At 43.9% G+C, this 13,663-nt stretch overlaps 1 protein-coding gene across 3 annotated transcripts in view; it reads right to left on the bottom strand.

The window, feature by feature from the left end:
- parp10 (poly(ADP-ribose) polymerase family member 10) overlaps positions 1-13,663 on the bottom strand; it is a 50,737-nt gene that overhangs the window by 15,005 nt on the left and 22,069 nt on the right. For all 3 annotated transcript variants that reach the window (XM_041184302.1, XM_041184304.1, XM_041184303.1), the window contains exons 5-7: positions 9,774-10,636; positions 4,575-4,787; positions 633-762 (exon numbers count right to left, since the gene is read on the bottom strand). In XM_041184302.1, the coding sequence (XP_041040236.1) occupies positions 633-762; positions 4,575-4,787; positions 9,774-10,636 (1,206 nt within the window). The remainder of the gene's footprint in view (positions 1-632; positions 763-4,574; positions 4,788-9,773; positions 10,637-13,663) is intronic.

Here is a 13,663-nt window from a genome sequence, read left to right as displayed (position 1 = left end):
TTCTTGTGCTGCCACCCTTGCAACATATTTATGACCCATTTTAGTAAAAAAAAAAGACCCATTCCTCTACATTTCATTTTTTATTTTGTTGGACGGGGCTCACTCAAAATGGTCGCCAGAGAATTGCCAGCCTGTTTTGCAATCTGTTCAATTTGCTTCTCTCAGTGTGCAAAATACTGGCTACTGATTGGCTAGTGCCCATTTGGAGCACATTGTGCACTGGAGCTCCGCCAACCTGTACCACCGTGCATTGACACACCACCTCTGTGCCAGCACGGAGAGGCATTAAACGGAGGGACCCTCTGAAATGGTCTAACAAGACACTCAGTTGTATCAAAGCACTGCGGTAAGAAGCACTGTGGGTGTAACTACAGCACAAGGGCTGCAGTGGATCAAGGTCATGCCTCACCACCAGCTTCCCAAGGCAAGTCGGGACAGGCAATAAGCGCTGGCTTTGCCAATGAGATTCGCATCCTTCAAAAATGAAAAAGAAAATCCAACTGGCGTTTTTTTCCTCAAACTCAATAACGCTGCAAAGCAGAAGGAGGAGCTCAGCAGCCAAGAAGCAATACAATTCTTTTGGAACTCTGTCCATGTTGACACACATGCATTATAAACAAAGATACACTTACCGAGATCTGGGATATTCCCATTTGGATCACTCACACTCACTGACTGCTGCTGCTGCTGCTGCTCCGTGCAGACCGGAATATCTCTTTCAAAACTCGGTATTGCTCGACTGTTTTGGACTTCCAGGGGGTGCTGATTAGAAAAGGTAAGGTCGTCGTTAGCAACGGCAAAGAGAAGGCGATAGAACTGAGTGACACTATTACCCAGGCCCTTTCCAGTCTATGTGATGTCGAGGCTGCCAGTGTGGAGCACACTGCCCCAAGCTTCAGCAGAGCTCCGGGTAAACTCAACCTCCCCGAGTTAGGAGAATCCTTTTAAAAGGCAACATGACAACCAGCTAAGTTCACAAACTCAGAGGAAAATCATTCTCAGGAGAGAACAGGGTCAGGGAAAGTGGTGTTCAGGTCACTCAAAAAAGCAACTGTGTTGCATCAATCAATCTTTTCCCATTTCGGTACTTCCCGATCTCTATGTAGATAACACAGGGGGACATGTTCAGCATTCAGGTCCTTACTTTCAGGTGGCCCTGGCAATCTGGCTCTCAACACTTCAGTAAGCCTTCAAGAGTAACATGTCGTATCCGTTCATGCCACTTACTCATTTAAAAATAAACTGACCCCTGTCCTGATTGCAGAAACCCCTCTTGTAGAAAAGGGGCAGAGTCTATACCTTTTATCAGCACAGTCACATATGGGGAAGAACCTGTATCAGGATGATAATGGACTAAAGCAGATATCAAGGGCTGACTACAGGGCTACTTTAGGCTTGAGCTTGTGAGTTTAAGAGCTGTGTGATGAAAGAGTTCCCTTTAATGTGACAGAATCTGTCGTCCAACGTGCTGACACAGACAGGTGGTAGCGGACTTGCCGGGGACGACTGCAAAGCTACCGTATTGTCGTACAAATTCTGACATGCTCATTAGTGTCCTGTGGAGGAGGAAACCTGCCGTGCTTGACCTTTCCAGATTGTAGGTGCTCCAGTTCCATAACAGCGTGGCTGACTCTTAACTTGCCCCAGAATTGGTCTAGCAAGTCACCCAGCTGTATGAACCCATTACATCAGTACCCTACACCACAGAGACTCCAGAGATACAAGGAGAAAGCTCACCATCAGCTTCTCTGGGATAGGGAGGGGACAATAAATCCTGGCCTTGTCAGTGAAGACCACATTCCAAAAACATTAAAAGAGAAAGTACTTTCCCCTCAAGCTAAGTACCAGCATTCTGATCCCTTCACTTTCAAAGGTACAGATTCTAACCAACCCCCATTTAATGAAATATTTCCCCCACCATTGTGACAGAGGATCATGCTAATGGTGCTGTGTCTTCCTCAGGTAACAACAGACTTCATGTGCAAACTTATTCAGGGGCCACAATGATTGTTGTGAATGGCAAAAACCGAAGTACGGTTGAGATCTACGTACGTTGTACCTGTGTAAAACGCTGGTTAGGTCACAGCTAGAGAATTATATCCAGTTCTGGTCACCACACCTTGGGCAGAATTTTATGCCGGCGGGATTTTACCGTCCCGCTGAGGTCAATGGAGTTTTGAACGGCTCACCGCATTTTATAGCCCGGCCCCCACCGGGGCCATAAAATTCTGCCCTTTAGGAAGGTCCCTGGACAGGGTGCCGAGGAGATTTACCAGATGGTTCCAGGGTTGAGGGAATTTAGCTACTAGGTTAGGTTGGAGAAGTTGGAGTTGTTCTCCTTGGAGCCAAGGTGATTAGGAGAGATTTGATAGAGGTTTACAAGATTACATGCCGATGGGTCGTTTTCAACTTGGCAAACTGTAACTACTGGACTATCACAGGGATCAGTGCTGGGGTCTGAATTATTTACAATTTATTTGCTGACGAGACAAAAATACTAGGAAAGTAAGTTACGAGAAGGACTCAGAGAGTCTGCAGAGAGATATAGATAGCTTAAGCGAGTGGGCAAAAATTTGGGGAAATGCAGGGAAAATGTCAGATTGTCCACGTTTTCATTAAGAATAGAAAAGTAGAATATTATTTAAGTGGAGTGAGAACGCAGAATGCTCCAGTGCAGAGGGATCTGGGTGTCCTCAGATATGAATCACAAAACACTACCTTGTAGGTAAAACAAGGTAAAATGAGTGTTGGCTTTTGTAGCAGGATTTCCCTGCTTGCAATAACTGTAAAGGGCATTGGTGAGACCACAGATAGAGTATTTTGTGTAGTTTTGGTCTCCATACTTTGGGAGGGATATTCTTACAGTGGAAGCATTTCAAAGAAGGCTCACCAGGTTACTTCCTGCGATGAAGGAATTATCTTAAGAGGAAAGGTTAAGCAGGTTAGGCCTGCAGTCAATGGAGTTTAGAAGAATGAGAGGTGATCTTACTGAAACTTAAAAGACTCTGAGGGGGCTTGACAGGGTGGACACTAAGAAGATATTTCCCCTTTTGGAGAAATCTAGAACCAGGGGGCTCAGTTTAAAAATAAAGGGTCTCTCATTTAAGATGGAGATAAGGAGGAATTTCTTTCCTCAGAGGGCCATTAGTCTTTGGAATTCTCTTCCCCAGAAAGCAGTGGAGGCTGGATTATTGAATATATTCAAGGTGGAGTTAGGCAGATTTTTGATTGACGAAGGAGTCAGGGTTATGAAGGCAGGCAGGAAGGTGGAGTTAAGGTCACAATCAGATCAACCATGATCTTATTGAATCATGGTGCAGGCTCAAGGGGCTGAGTGGCCTATTCCTGCTCCTTTTTCTTATTTCAGGTTTAAGTAAGGTAGACAAAGAAAAGCTGTTCCCTTTATTGGTAGAAGGAGTAGAGGGTGCAGATTTCTCTCTTGGGGAAGAGATACAGAGAGGAATATGAGGAAAGCTTATTTACGCAGCAAGTTGTAATGACCTGCATTTCACTGCCTACGGGGGCAGAGAGAGTGGAGACAGTGAATAATTTCAAAAGGAAATTGGATGGGCACTTGAGGGAAATAAGCTTGCAGGACTACAGGGATAGAGCGGGGGAATGGGAGTGACTCGACTGCTCCACAGAGAACCAGTATGGATTTTTGATGGGCTGAATGGTCTCCTGTGTTGTAATGACTCTATGTCATCAGTCAAGCTGAGTCGAGATTGCACACTTGTACTCCCATGACATGCAATGATTGTGTCACCAATGAAATTTGGACGGTTCCTGTCATTTCATTCACATTTATACTAGGCTGCAGATTCCCTTCGACAATCATCAATAATTCGGTGAAGTAATGATTATTGATGCTGTATTTCAGGCCAGCTAGTGCACTGATGCCAAAATGCAACTGGAGTTAGTACAGTGTAAGTGTATTACATTTCTTGCACAACCTTTGCAATCGAATACTCCCAGCAGTAACACCAGCGGTGGCAGTGACCTGCAGAATGCATTGTGTCACCCTCATGTGATACAGCTCAAAATGCTTTCTCCAAACACATAAAAGATATATATAGAAATTACAGCACAAATACTTCACCCAAATAGTCCATGTCAGTGTCCAGCCTCCACGCAAGTCATTAGCGACCCTTAAGCCACGTCCCTTCATCCCCGTTTACCACATTCACCTGCCCAATCCAACCTTTCATGTCAACATAGTTCCTGTCTCAACCACTAACACGGGAATTGAATACTGCAACCTTACCACTGTGTGCGAGTAAAAGGTTCCCCTGCCATTGGTTTTAAATCACTCAAAACTAATCTTGTATCCAAGGCCCTTTTGTTCATCGCCCCTCAACTGTGGGAAACTGCTTGCTTTGATTCTCCCCTGTCCCATCCCATCATTCATGATTTTAGGCATTTCATGGCCCCAGAATCTCCACCGTTCTAACAAGAGAGGACCCAACTTTTCAGGATTTCTTTGTATCTATACTAGCAGCAGCCTAGTGAATCTAGTGTTGTCCCCTCTTTAAATATCTCTCTGAAAATGTGTAAAATTGACTCCTAGAATTCACCTCAGATCGCAGCATTATCCACCGCACTTTCTCCAACCCAATTGTACAGTTGTGCTTTGTCTCCAGTTGCTTCAAAATGTTGGCTCCGCGTTTCTCCAGCAAGAAACGAGAGATGCCAGGTTCCTGAAGAGTCACTGTCCTGGTGCAGATGTTTGAGATGATGCTGCGGAGGAGCTCATCCACAGCTTCACAGGCACTGCCCACCCCGGTAATCTGTGAAAAGACAAGTATAGGAGACGGACACGAGGAGTTTATTCAATTAATTGGCTGTGCAGTCAATTTAGAGGCAAAAAATAAAATACACTGAAAATTCGGAGATATACATTGTATATATGGTACAGAAACAGGCCATTCTGCCCAACCATTCCATGCTGGCATTTACGCTCCTCCCATCCTTCCTTATCTAACAAATCAGCATAACCTCTGTTCCCTCTCCCTGATATGCTTCTCTGGCTTCCCTTTAAATACATCGATACTATTCGCTTCAATCACTCCCTGTTGCCGTGAGTTCCACATTCCCACTACTCCCTGGGTAAGGAAGTTTCCTCTGAATTTCCTATTGGATGTTTTTGATGACTATGTTATATTCATGGCCTCTAACTATGCTCTGCCCTACAAATGGAATCACACACTCTATCCACTCCATCAAAATCTTTCAGGATTTTCAATACCTTTATCAGGTCACACTCTCCGCCTTCTCTTTTCAAGAAGAAAAGAGAGCCAGTTTATACGTTCCTGAAAGGTAGGTTTGTGTAGTTCTAATGTCAAGCTTGAAAATTTTTTCTCACCCTCTCCAGCGCCTCCTTCGACTCAGCTGCCCCCCGACGCTATGCCCTCAGCGCTGCACTGCCTGGATCTCACCCGGCCTGAGTTGGGAGGTTGGGCGAGATAGGATCAAACAAAAATTAAGGTAAGAAATTGGGCACAGAGGGATAATCCGACACCGATTACCACTCCGAGGAAGTTCAGGCCCAAGGTTTATTTCTAGGGAATAGAGTTGGTCGGAGATTGGACAGGGGAGGGGGGGTGAAGATCAGAGGGGCATCAGGCTGGACTAGGTCAGACCTGGGGTGGGGTGGGTTGGAGATCATGTCAAGCCCCAGCGTTGGGGGGTGCAGTGTGGGGGAATCCTGTAGGGATGTAGTCGGCTGGGGGTGGGGTTTCAGTGGGGGTGGGTCAGTACAATAATTACCCCGAAGTTAGAAGTGGTTTTAATTCTTCTAACTTTTTCTGGGTGACTACTGATGTAACCCAATTTTTGAATGGTTCCCAGTGCAGGGCAATTTCCTATCGGAAGTTTGCATGTCCCTGTGCCACTCCATTAAAGACTCTGTTTCCTGTTAGCTAGCCAATCCTCTTCCTTCATTCCTTATCTCTTTCAGCTATTCCCATGTTACATGAGATCACCATTCATACTAACTGTCATTTTTCTTGGGAATTGTTGGGTGTTTTTTTTATTACAGCCTTATGTCCTTCCCCATTTATCTGGTTTGCCTACACCAATGGCTGGGCCAATCCCCTATCTAGGATAATATATTACACCCAACACCAGGATACATGAAAATATGATCATCTTCATATTATTATTGTGATTTATTCTAAAGGTAGGTTAATAGTGGAGTGAGTGAGTGTGAGTGTGTGATTTAATTGAATTGGAGACAGCTGGTCTGGAGCCTTTGATGTATCAAAAAGAAGCTAGGTTTGAAGTGCTAAATACATAAATATGGCTGAAGTTTTAAAATGTGAGGTGTGGGGAAAATTTGCATTTTTAGATAAACCAGAATAGTTTGAATTTCAAAGAGATAATAAGATGTTATACATAGCCAGAAGAAGATAAGCCAAACAGTGTGTTTATTTTTCTCAAAGGTTACTGATAAATTAGTACTATGAAAGATTTATATTATACGAAAAGTAGTTGCAAAAATGTATGAGAGCAATGGAATTTGCATTAAAAGGGAGAAACATATATTTAAAGGAGATGAGGTTATGTGTAAGCAGAAGGCATTCTAAGATCTGACACAGGTGTGAAAAGCCTCCAGCCTCTTTGTTGCTGTCTACAGGAACCAAAGCTAAGAAAACTCACTTTGAACATCACTGTCCAGGGTATTGTGTGCTTTGCCTGGGTCTGTTGAAATCTATGTTGATGTACTGTTGCCTTAATTGAGGTGTAACTGGGAGTCAGATTAATTAGGTTGTCTTAGGAGTTATTATAGTAGTAATTTGTAGACCTATGAATGTGCTTAAATTCACTTCTTTTTGTCAATAAATTTTTAGTTTTCTAAAATCTCTGAAGTCATGGTAGTCTTCTCACTTCTGAATTCAGGGCACGCAACTCAAAATAAAAATACATATTGCAAAACAGTTGTGGCAGCTGTTTCAAGTTTCCCTCTGGGATTTGAGCAGATCGGCATTTACCATCCGCCATGCCATAACAAGGGGCTCTTATTTTGTGTAGTAACTGTTTATGTGGCACCTTATCGAATGCCTTTTGGAAATCCAGTGCACCACATCTACTGGCTCCCCTTTATCCACCCTGCTTGTTACATCAATATTGATTATCTCTCCCAATTTAGTATCATCCGCAAATTTAGAACTGGTGATTTTGATTCCAAAGTCTAAATCTTTTATATAAATTGTGAACAGCTGTGGCCCTAGCACTAACCCTTAAGGAACCCAAATTTCCATGCTCTGAATAATTAGTCTTTACCTTTGCTTTCTATCTGTCAACCAGCAAGCTAACAATTCTGCTACTCGTCCTTGACTCAGCATGCTCTGACCTTATCTATCAACCAATTGTATGGCACCATATTGTTATGGCACAGCGCATGGTAAATGCTGAGCTGCCCGAATCCCAGAGGGAAACTTGAAACTTGAAACATAGATAGATAGATATATTCTTGATTGGTAAGGGGATCAAAGGTTACAGGGAGAAGGCGGGAGAATGTGGTTGAGAAACTTATCAGCCATGATTGAATGGCGGAGCATTCTCGATGGGCCGAATGGCCTAATTTCTACACCTACATCGTATGGTCTTATGTCTTATGGAAACAAGTGCCACAACTGTTTTTGCAATTCGTATTTTTATTTCAAGATGCGTACCTTGAATTCAGTAGTAATAAGTTCAGCAAGTCTTAGAGGTTTTTTACAAAACTAAATTAAACATTTATTAATAAAATAAATGATTTTAAGCACAAACGTAGGTCTACAAATTACTACTATGATAGCTTCTAGCTCCCCAAATTAATCTGACTCCCAGTTACACCTCTGTTAAGACAACAGTAAAAACAAATAAACTTAAACAGACCCAGGCAAACCACACAATACCCTGGACAGTGATACTCACAGTGAGTTTTCTAAGCTTCGGTTCCTGTAGACAGAAACTTGATACCTAGAGGCTGGAGGCTTTTCACACTTGTTAGATCTTTGCATGGCTTCCCCCTTTTATACATGTGTCTCCCTTTTAATAAGAACATAAGAAATAGGAACAGGAGTAGACCATTTGACCCCTCGAGTCTGTTCCGTCATTCAATAAGACCATGACTGATCTTCTTGTGTGTCGATTTCCACATTCCCATCTAACCCCAATAACCTTTGATTCCCTTGCCTAACAAGAATCTATCTGCCTTAAAAATATCCCATGACCCCGCCTCCACCACCTTGTGAGGTAGAGAATTCCAAAGTCACACAACCCTCTGGGACAAAATATTTCTCCTTATCTCTGTCCTAAAAGAGTGACCCCTAATTTTAAACAGTGCCCCCTTGTCCTGGACATCCTTTCCACATCCACCTTGTCAAGGCCGTTCAGGATCTTGTGGACTTCAATCAAATCACCCCTCACACATATAAACTCCAGTGGAAACAAGCCCAGCATGTCCAACCTTTCCTCTTAATGCAACCCACTCATACCTAGTAAGCCTCCTTTGAACCACCTCCAATGCATTTACATCCTTCCTTAAATAAGGAGACCAAAACTGCCCACAGTAATGTAAATACCATTGTCTTTGCAACTTCATTTTTTCCATAATATAAATCTTCCATGGTACTCAAATTCTCAGTAACCTTCGGGGAAAAATAAACACACTGTTTGGCTTAGCCTCATTGGCTAGGTGTAACGCTTTACCATCTCTTTGAAATTCATTACTTCGGTTTATTCAAAAATGCAAATGTTCTTCACACCTCACATTCTAAACCTTCAGCCGTGTTTACATATTTAGCATTTCAAACCTAGCTTCTCTTTGGATAACTCAAAAGTTCCAGACTAGCTGTCTGCAATTCAATTAAAACCCCCCCACACACACACACAACTTCACGCAAAGAAACTAATCCAAACCCAACTATTAACCTACGTTTACAATAACTCACAATAATATTATGAAAATTATTATATTTTCATGATCTTCTAAAGCTCTAGATTGATTACATCTACTACATTACTCTCGTCTAATCTCTCTGTTGACTCTTCAAAGAATGAAAGAATGAAGGTTGGTCAAACAAGAGTTTCCTTTTGAAATTTGTGTTGACTACTCGGCGTCATATTTTTGGTTTCTTGGATATTTTTCAACTTCATCCTTTAAAAGATTCCTTTATTCTTCCTACTACTGATGTTAAGCTGACTAGTCCATAGCAGTGGAAGCAACAACTTGTATCTACAAAGCGCCTGTCACATAATAAAACATTCCAAAGCACTTCACAAGAAAGTTAAAAAAACATAAATTTGACGCTGAGCCACATCTGAAATATTAAGGCAGGTGACCAAACGTTTGGTTAAAGAGGTAGGTTTTAAGGAGAGCCTTAGGGAGGAAATTCCAGAGCTCAAGACCCAGGCAGCTGAAGGCACAACTGGCCTTCTTCGGAATACATCCATCCACACGGGCAGATCAGGGCTCGGTTTAACACAACGTCTCAAAGCCGGCAGCTTCGGCAGCACAGCACTCCCTCAGTGCTGCGCTGGAATATCAGCCTTGACTTTTTTTTGTGCTCAAGCCTTGAGTGAGACTTGAACCCAGAAATTTGTGACTCAGAGACAAGAGGGCTGCCAGCTGAGACACAGCTCACACATATAAGAATGAATCCTGGGTCAGGCTCATTGACGAATGCTGATGTCTGCCGCTGGCGAAATCAGAGTGTACCTTAGCTAGCATTATTACTGCAGCAATAGAAGAGAAACAAAAAAGATACATAGATAAAGGAATGACCTACCCTTAGCCCTGTGACATCACCTTCTAGTGGAAAAATGAAAACCTGTTGAGACCCAGCTAGTAAGTCTTGGTAATATTCCTGCAGGAATCTCAATTTGCTGGGTTCCATCCCTATCACAAAATCCTCTGAAACGGCATTTTCTAGCAAGGCTTTCACCCGTTCCTCATTTTCAACTCTGAAACATTTGAGGGAGTTGAAGTAGAGCTGGTCCCCAACATCAGATATCCGAGCTTCACAGCCCCTCAGGGACGAGAGGAGCTTCTCCCAGTCAGGAGAAATGAGCACATGGAGCTGTCGGTCCGCTATTGAGACACTAAACTGGCACAACTGCTCCTTGATCAGGTGGGCCACCTCATAGGCAGCAGGAACTGAGAGAGCGGTGACTGTCATCACACTGCCTGAGACGGAAAAACAAGGTGACAAGCCCTTCTCGTGCAGCATGTTCCGCAAGTAATCCTGAGTTTCGTCCCTGGAAAGGAATCTTGCCTCGTCCTCACCGATGGGGACATCCACTTGGGCTATGTTACTCAGGAATTCCAGAATCCGGCTCTTTGTCTTCTCGATCTGCAGGAGATCCGTTCCATAAACACTGACACAGTTATTGTCATCGACACTCAGGGACAATTCCGGACATTCATTCCTCAGGTCTTGCAGGAACGTGCTGGTCCGTAAGATGTTCAGCTTCGCCTTGTCAGGGACGTTTACCGTGCTCGTCACTTCGGCCGGCACCTTGGCTTTGGTTTCTTCTGTCGTCCTGTCACATTCTGGACCCGTGAGGGGGGAATGGAGAAAACTGTAATACGGACGAACGAGCAGCTCACGTTCCTGCAATTTCTGGCGCTTCTGAAGAACCCGGTCAGCAGCTGCAAGACAGGCAAACAACAGACTTCAGCGGTAACATTTGAACATGCTGTGTGCAATTGTACAATCATGCCGTGGTTTGTGATGCCACACAACAAAGCCTGAGGTTGTCCCACCAACAGACACTGCACAGAAAAAGACCATTCAGACTCTGCCAGTGTTATGCTCCACAAAAGCCTCCTCCCACTTTATCAGCATATCCTTCTATTCCGTTCTCCATCGTTTTTTTTTATTCATTCGTGGGATGCGGGTGTCGCTGGCTTTTATTGCCCATCCCTAATTGCCTTTGCTCAGCGGGCATTTACAAGTCAACCACATTGCTGTGGGTCTGGAGTCACGTGTAGGCCAGACCAGGTGAGGACAGCAGATTTCCTTCCCTAAAGGGCATTAGTGAGCCAGGTGGGATTTTATGACAATTGACAAAGGTTTCATGGTCATCATTTGACTGTTAATTCCAGATTTTTATTGAATTAAAATTCTACCATCTACTGTGGTGGGATTCGAACCCAGGTCCCCAGAGCATTACTCTGGATTACTACATTGCTACTACTAGTCCAGTGACAATACCATTATGCCATTGCCTCCCCGTGTTTTTCAAACTTCTCCCCAAATGCTCCCATACCATTCCCCTCAACCTTCCCTCCGGTAGCAAGACCCACATTGCAGCCAATCCCTGAGCAAAGAAGCTTCTCCTAAATTCTTTATTGGATTCGTTAGTGACTATTTTATATTTATGGCCCCTTCTGATGGACCCGCCCACAAGAGGAAACATTTTCTTCACATCTACCCCATTAAACCTTTGCACAACATTACAGATTTCAATCATGCCACCCCTCAGTCTTCACTTTCCTGGGGAAGATCCCTAGCTTGTTCAAGATAAATACAGAAAATGCTGGAAATACTCAGCAGCTCAGGCAGCATCTGTGAAGAGACCTTTCACCAGGCCCTCCATCAGGTTCTGATCAAGAGAATAGGTCCGGTCAACCGCTCGCCTGGCAAGTCATGTACACACCAAAGGATCGTTTTGAGGTCAAGTGGGTGATCTTGAATCAGCAGCTTGTTGTATATCTCTTCCTGGTTTCTAAAATCTAATCGCAACAAGCCTTTCATGAGGATTGCAGAGTCAAAGTGACAACAGAGAGTTCCACATGCAAAGGAAATTCTAACTGAAATTGGATCTCAATAGGACAAACCTCTCTGCTCCCCGTCTCTCACACTGCCACCACCTCCACAAAATGGGGAGTAAGTCCTCTATTTTAGCCAATGTGAACCCTACACCAGTACTTCACTGGCTGCAAAGCACTTTGGAGGGTCCCGAGATTGTGGTGTGTAAACTGAAGTCTTTCTTTCATTCCAAGCAGTGGCATTGGGCTTTTCATTGTTGGCAAGGGACTACTTTATATATCAAGCTCTCCGTTTAGTAGGTTAGTTTTCAACAGAATACTCAGCAGCAAAATAAAATATTTTTATAAAAGTCTGGTCAGGAACCAGAGGCTGTACTTTGCTTGCCTGCGACCCTTGACTGCCGAATTCGGGGGGGGGGGTGTTCCGTACAGCAAGGGTCACAGGGCATCATTTCCACCGTGTGGGACAGCATGTCTCCATTAAGGCACGCTTTCGGCAAAGCATTTTCAATACCTCAAGGTGGTCAGGGGTCCTTCCACAACTTGTTTCACAGACAGTCAGCCCCTTGAGCCTCTTCTGTCAATCAATGAGTTGACGGGTAACCTGTACACTATCTCCACCCGTCTCAGTTCCATATTCCTTAATGCCTTTGGCTAACAAAGCTTTCGACATTCCAAGGAATCCAAGCCCTAGTTTATGTGATCACATCTCATAATTTAACCACTGGTAACGTTCACATAGTGAGAACTGGAGTTATGTACTGGGCTGGAAAGACAATAACTGTTAGCTAACGTGAAACCTAGCTTATTACCTGTATGAACACAGCCCAGTTCATGAACAAAGTTTGAGTTCTTCCCAGTTTGGAAAGTGAACAAGTCCAAGCCCAACATCCTGGTCCATTCTGCCTTTAACTGCAGCCATTGCCCGTTAGCTGCACTGCTTTGGAAAGCTTTAGGAGATGAAGGGATGACCTAATTGAGTTGGATAAGATGATTAAAAGATTTTATAGGATAGATAGAGAGAAACTGTTTCCTCTGGTGGAGGAGTCCAGAACAATGGAGCAGGTCCATACAGTTAGAACTCTGTACAGTTACAGCTGCGCAGGGTTGTACAGTTACAGCTGCTCAGGGTTGTACAGTTACAGCTGCTCAGGGTTGTATAGTTACAGCTGCTCAGGGTTGTACAGTTACAGCTGCTCAGGGCTGATATCAAGGAGCGTTTGTGCAAAGAATAGAAAGCCTTGCATTTCCATAGCGCCGCTCATCACCACAGGATGTCCCAAAGCACTATAAAGACAATGAAGTACTTTTTCAAGTGTAGGCATATCGCAATGTAGGAAATGCAGCAGTTTACACATGGCAAACTCCCACAAACAGCAATGTGCTGTTTATTGAGAGATAAATATCGGCTTGGGCACCAGAGATAACTCCCCTGCTGCTCTTCTTTTAAAGAGCACCATGGGATCTTTCACATTCACCCAAGAAGGCAGACAGGGTCCTTGGTCTAACATTCCATCTGGAAGATGGCATCTCCAACAGTGCAGCTCCCCCTCAGTGCTACACGGGATTGTCAGCCTTGGGACCTTTCCAAAAAGGGTCGTGGAAATCTGAATCTCTCTTCCCCAGAAAGCTGTTGAGACTGAGGGGCAAAGAGGAGGGGACAGAGGGTCAACTGAGATCGACATATTTTTGTCAGGTATTAAGGGATGTGGAGCAAAAAATAGGAAAATGGAATTTGATGTAGGAAGAAAATCCCTCCACACCCGGGATCAACCTAGTGAACCTTCTCTGGTCTGCCTCCAATGCCATTATATCTTTCCTTAGACAAGGGGACCAAAATTGTTCACGGTATTTGAGATGTGGTCTAACTAGTACCTTGTATAGTTTTAACAGGACTTCCCTATT

This window comes from Carcharodon carcharias, chromosome 3 (genome assembly GCF_017639515.1).
Source record: "Carcharodon carcharias isolate sCarCar2 chromosome 3, sCarCar2.pri, whole genome shotgun sequence".
In the NCBI taxonomy this organism is placed as follows: domain Eukaryota; kingdom Metazoa; phylum Chordata; class Chondrichthyes; order Lamniformes; family Lamnidae; genus Carcharodon; species Carcharodon carcharias.
Note: the sequence above shows the minus strand (reverse complement) of the source record. Positions and strands in the feature narration are given on the sequence as shown.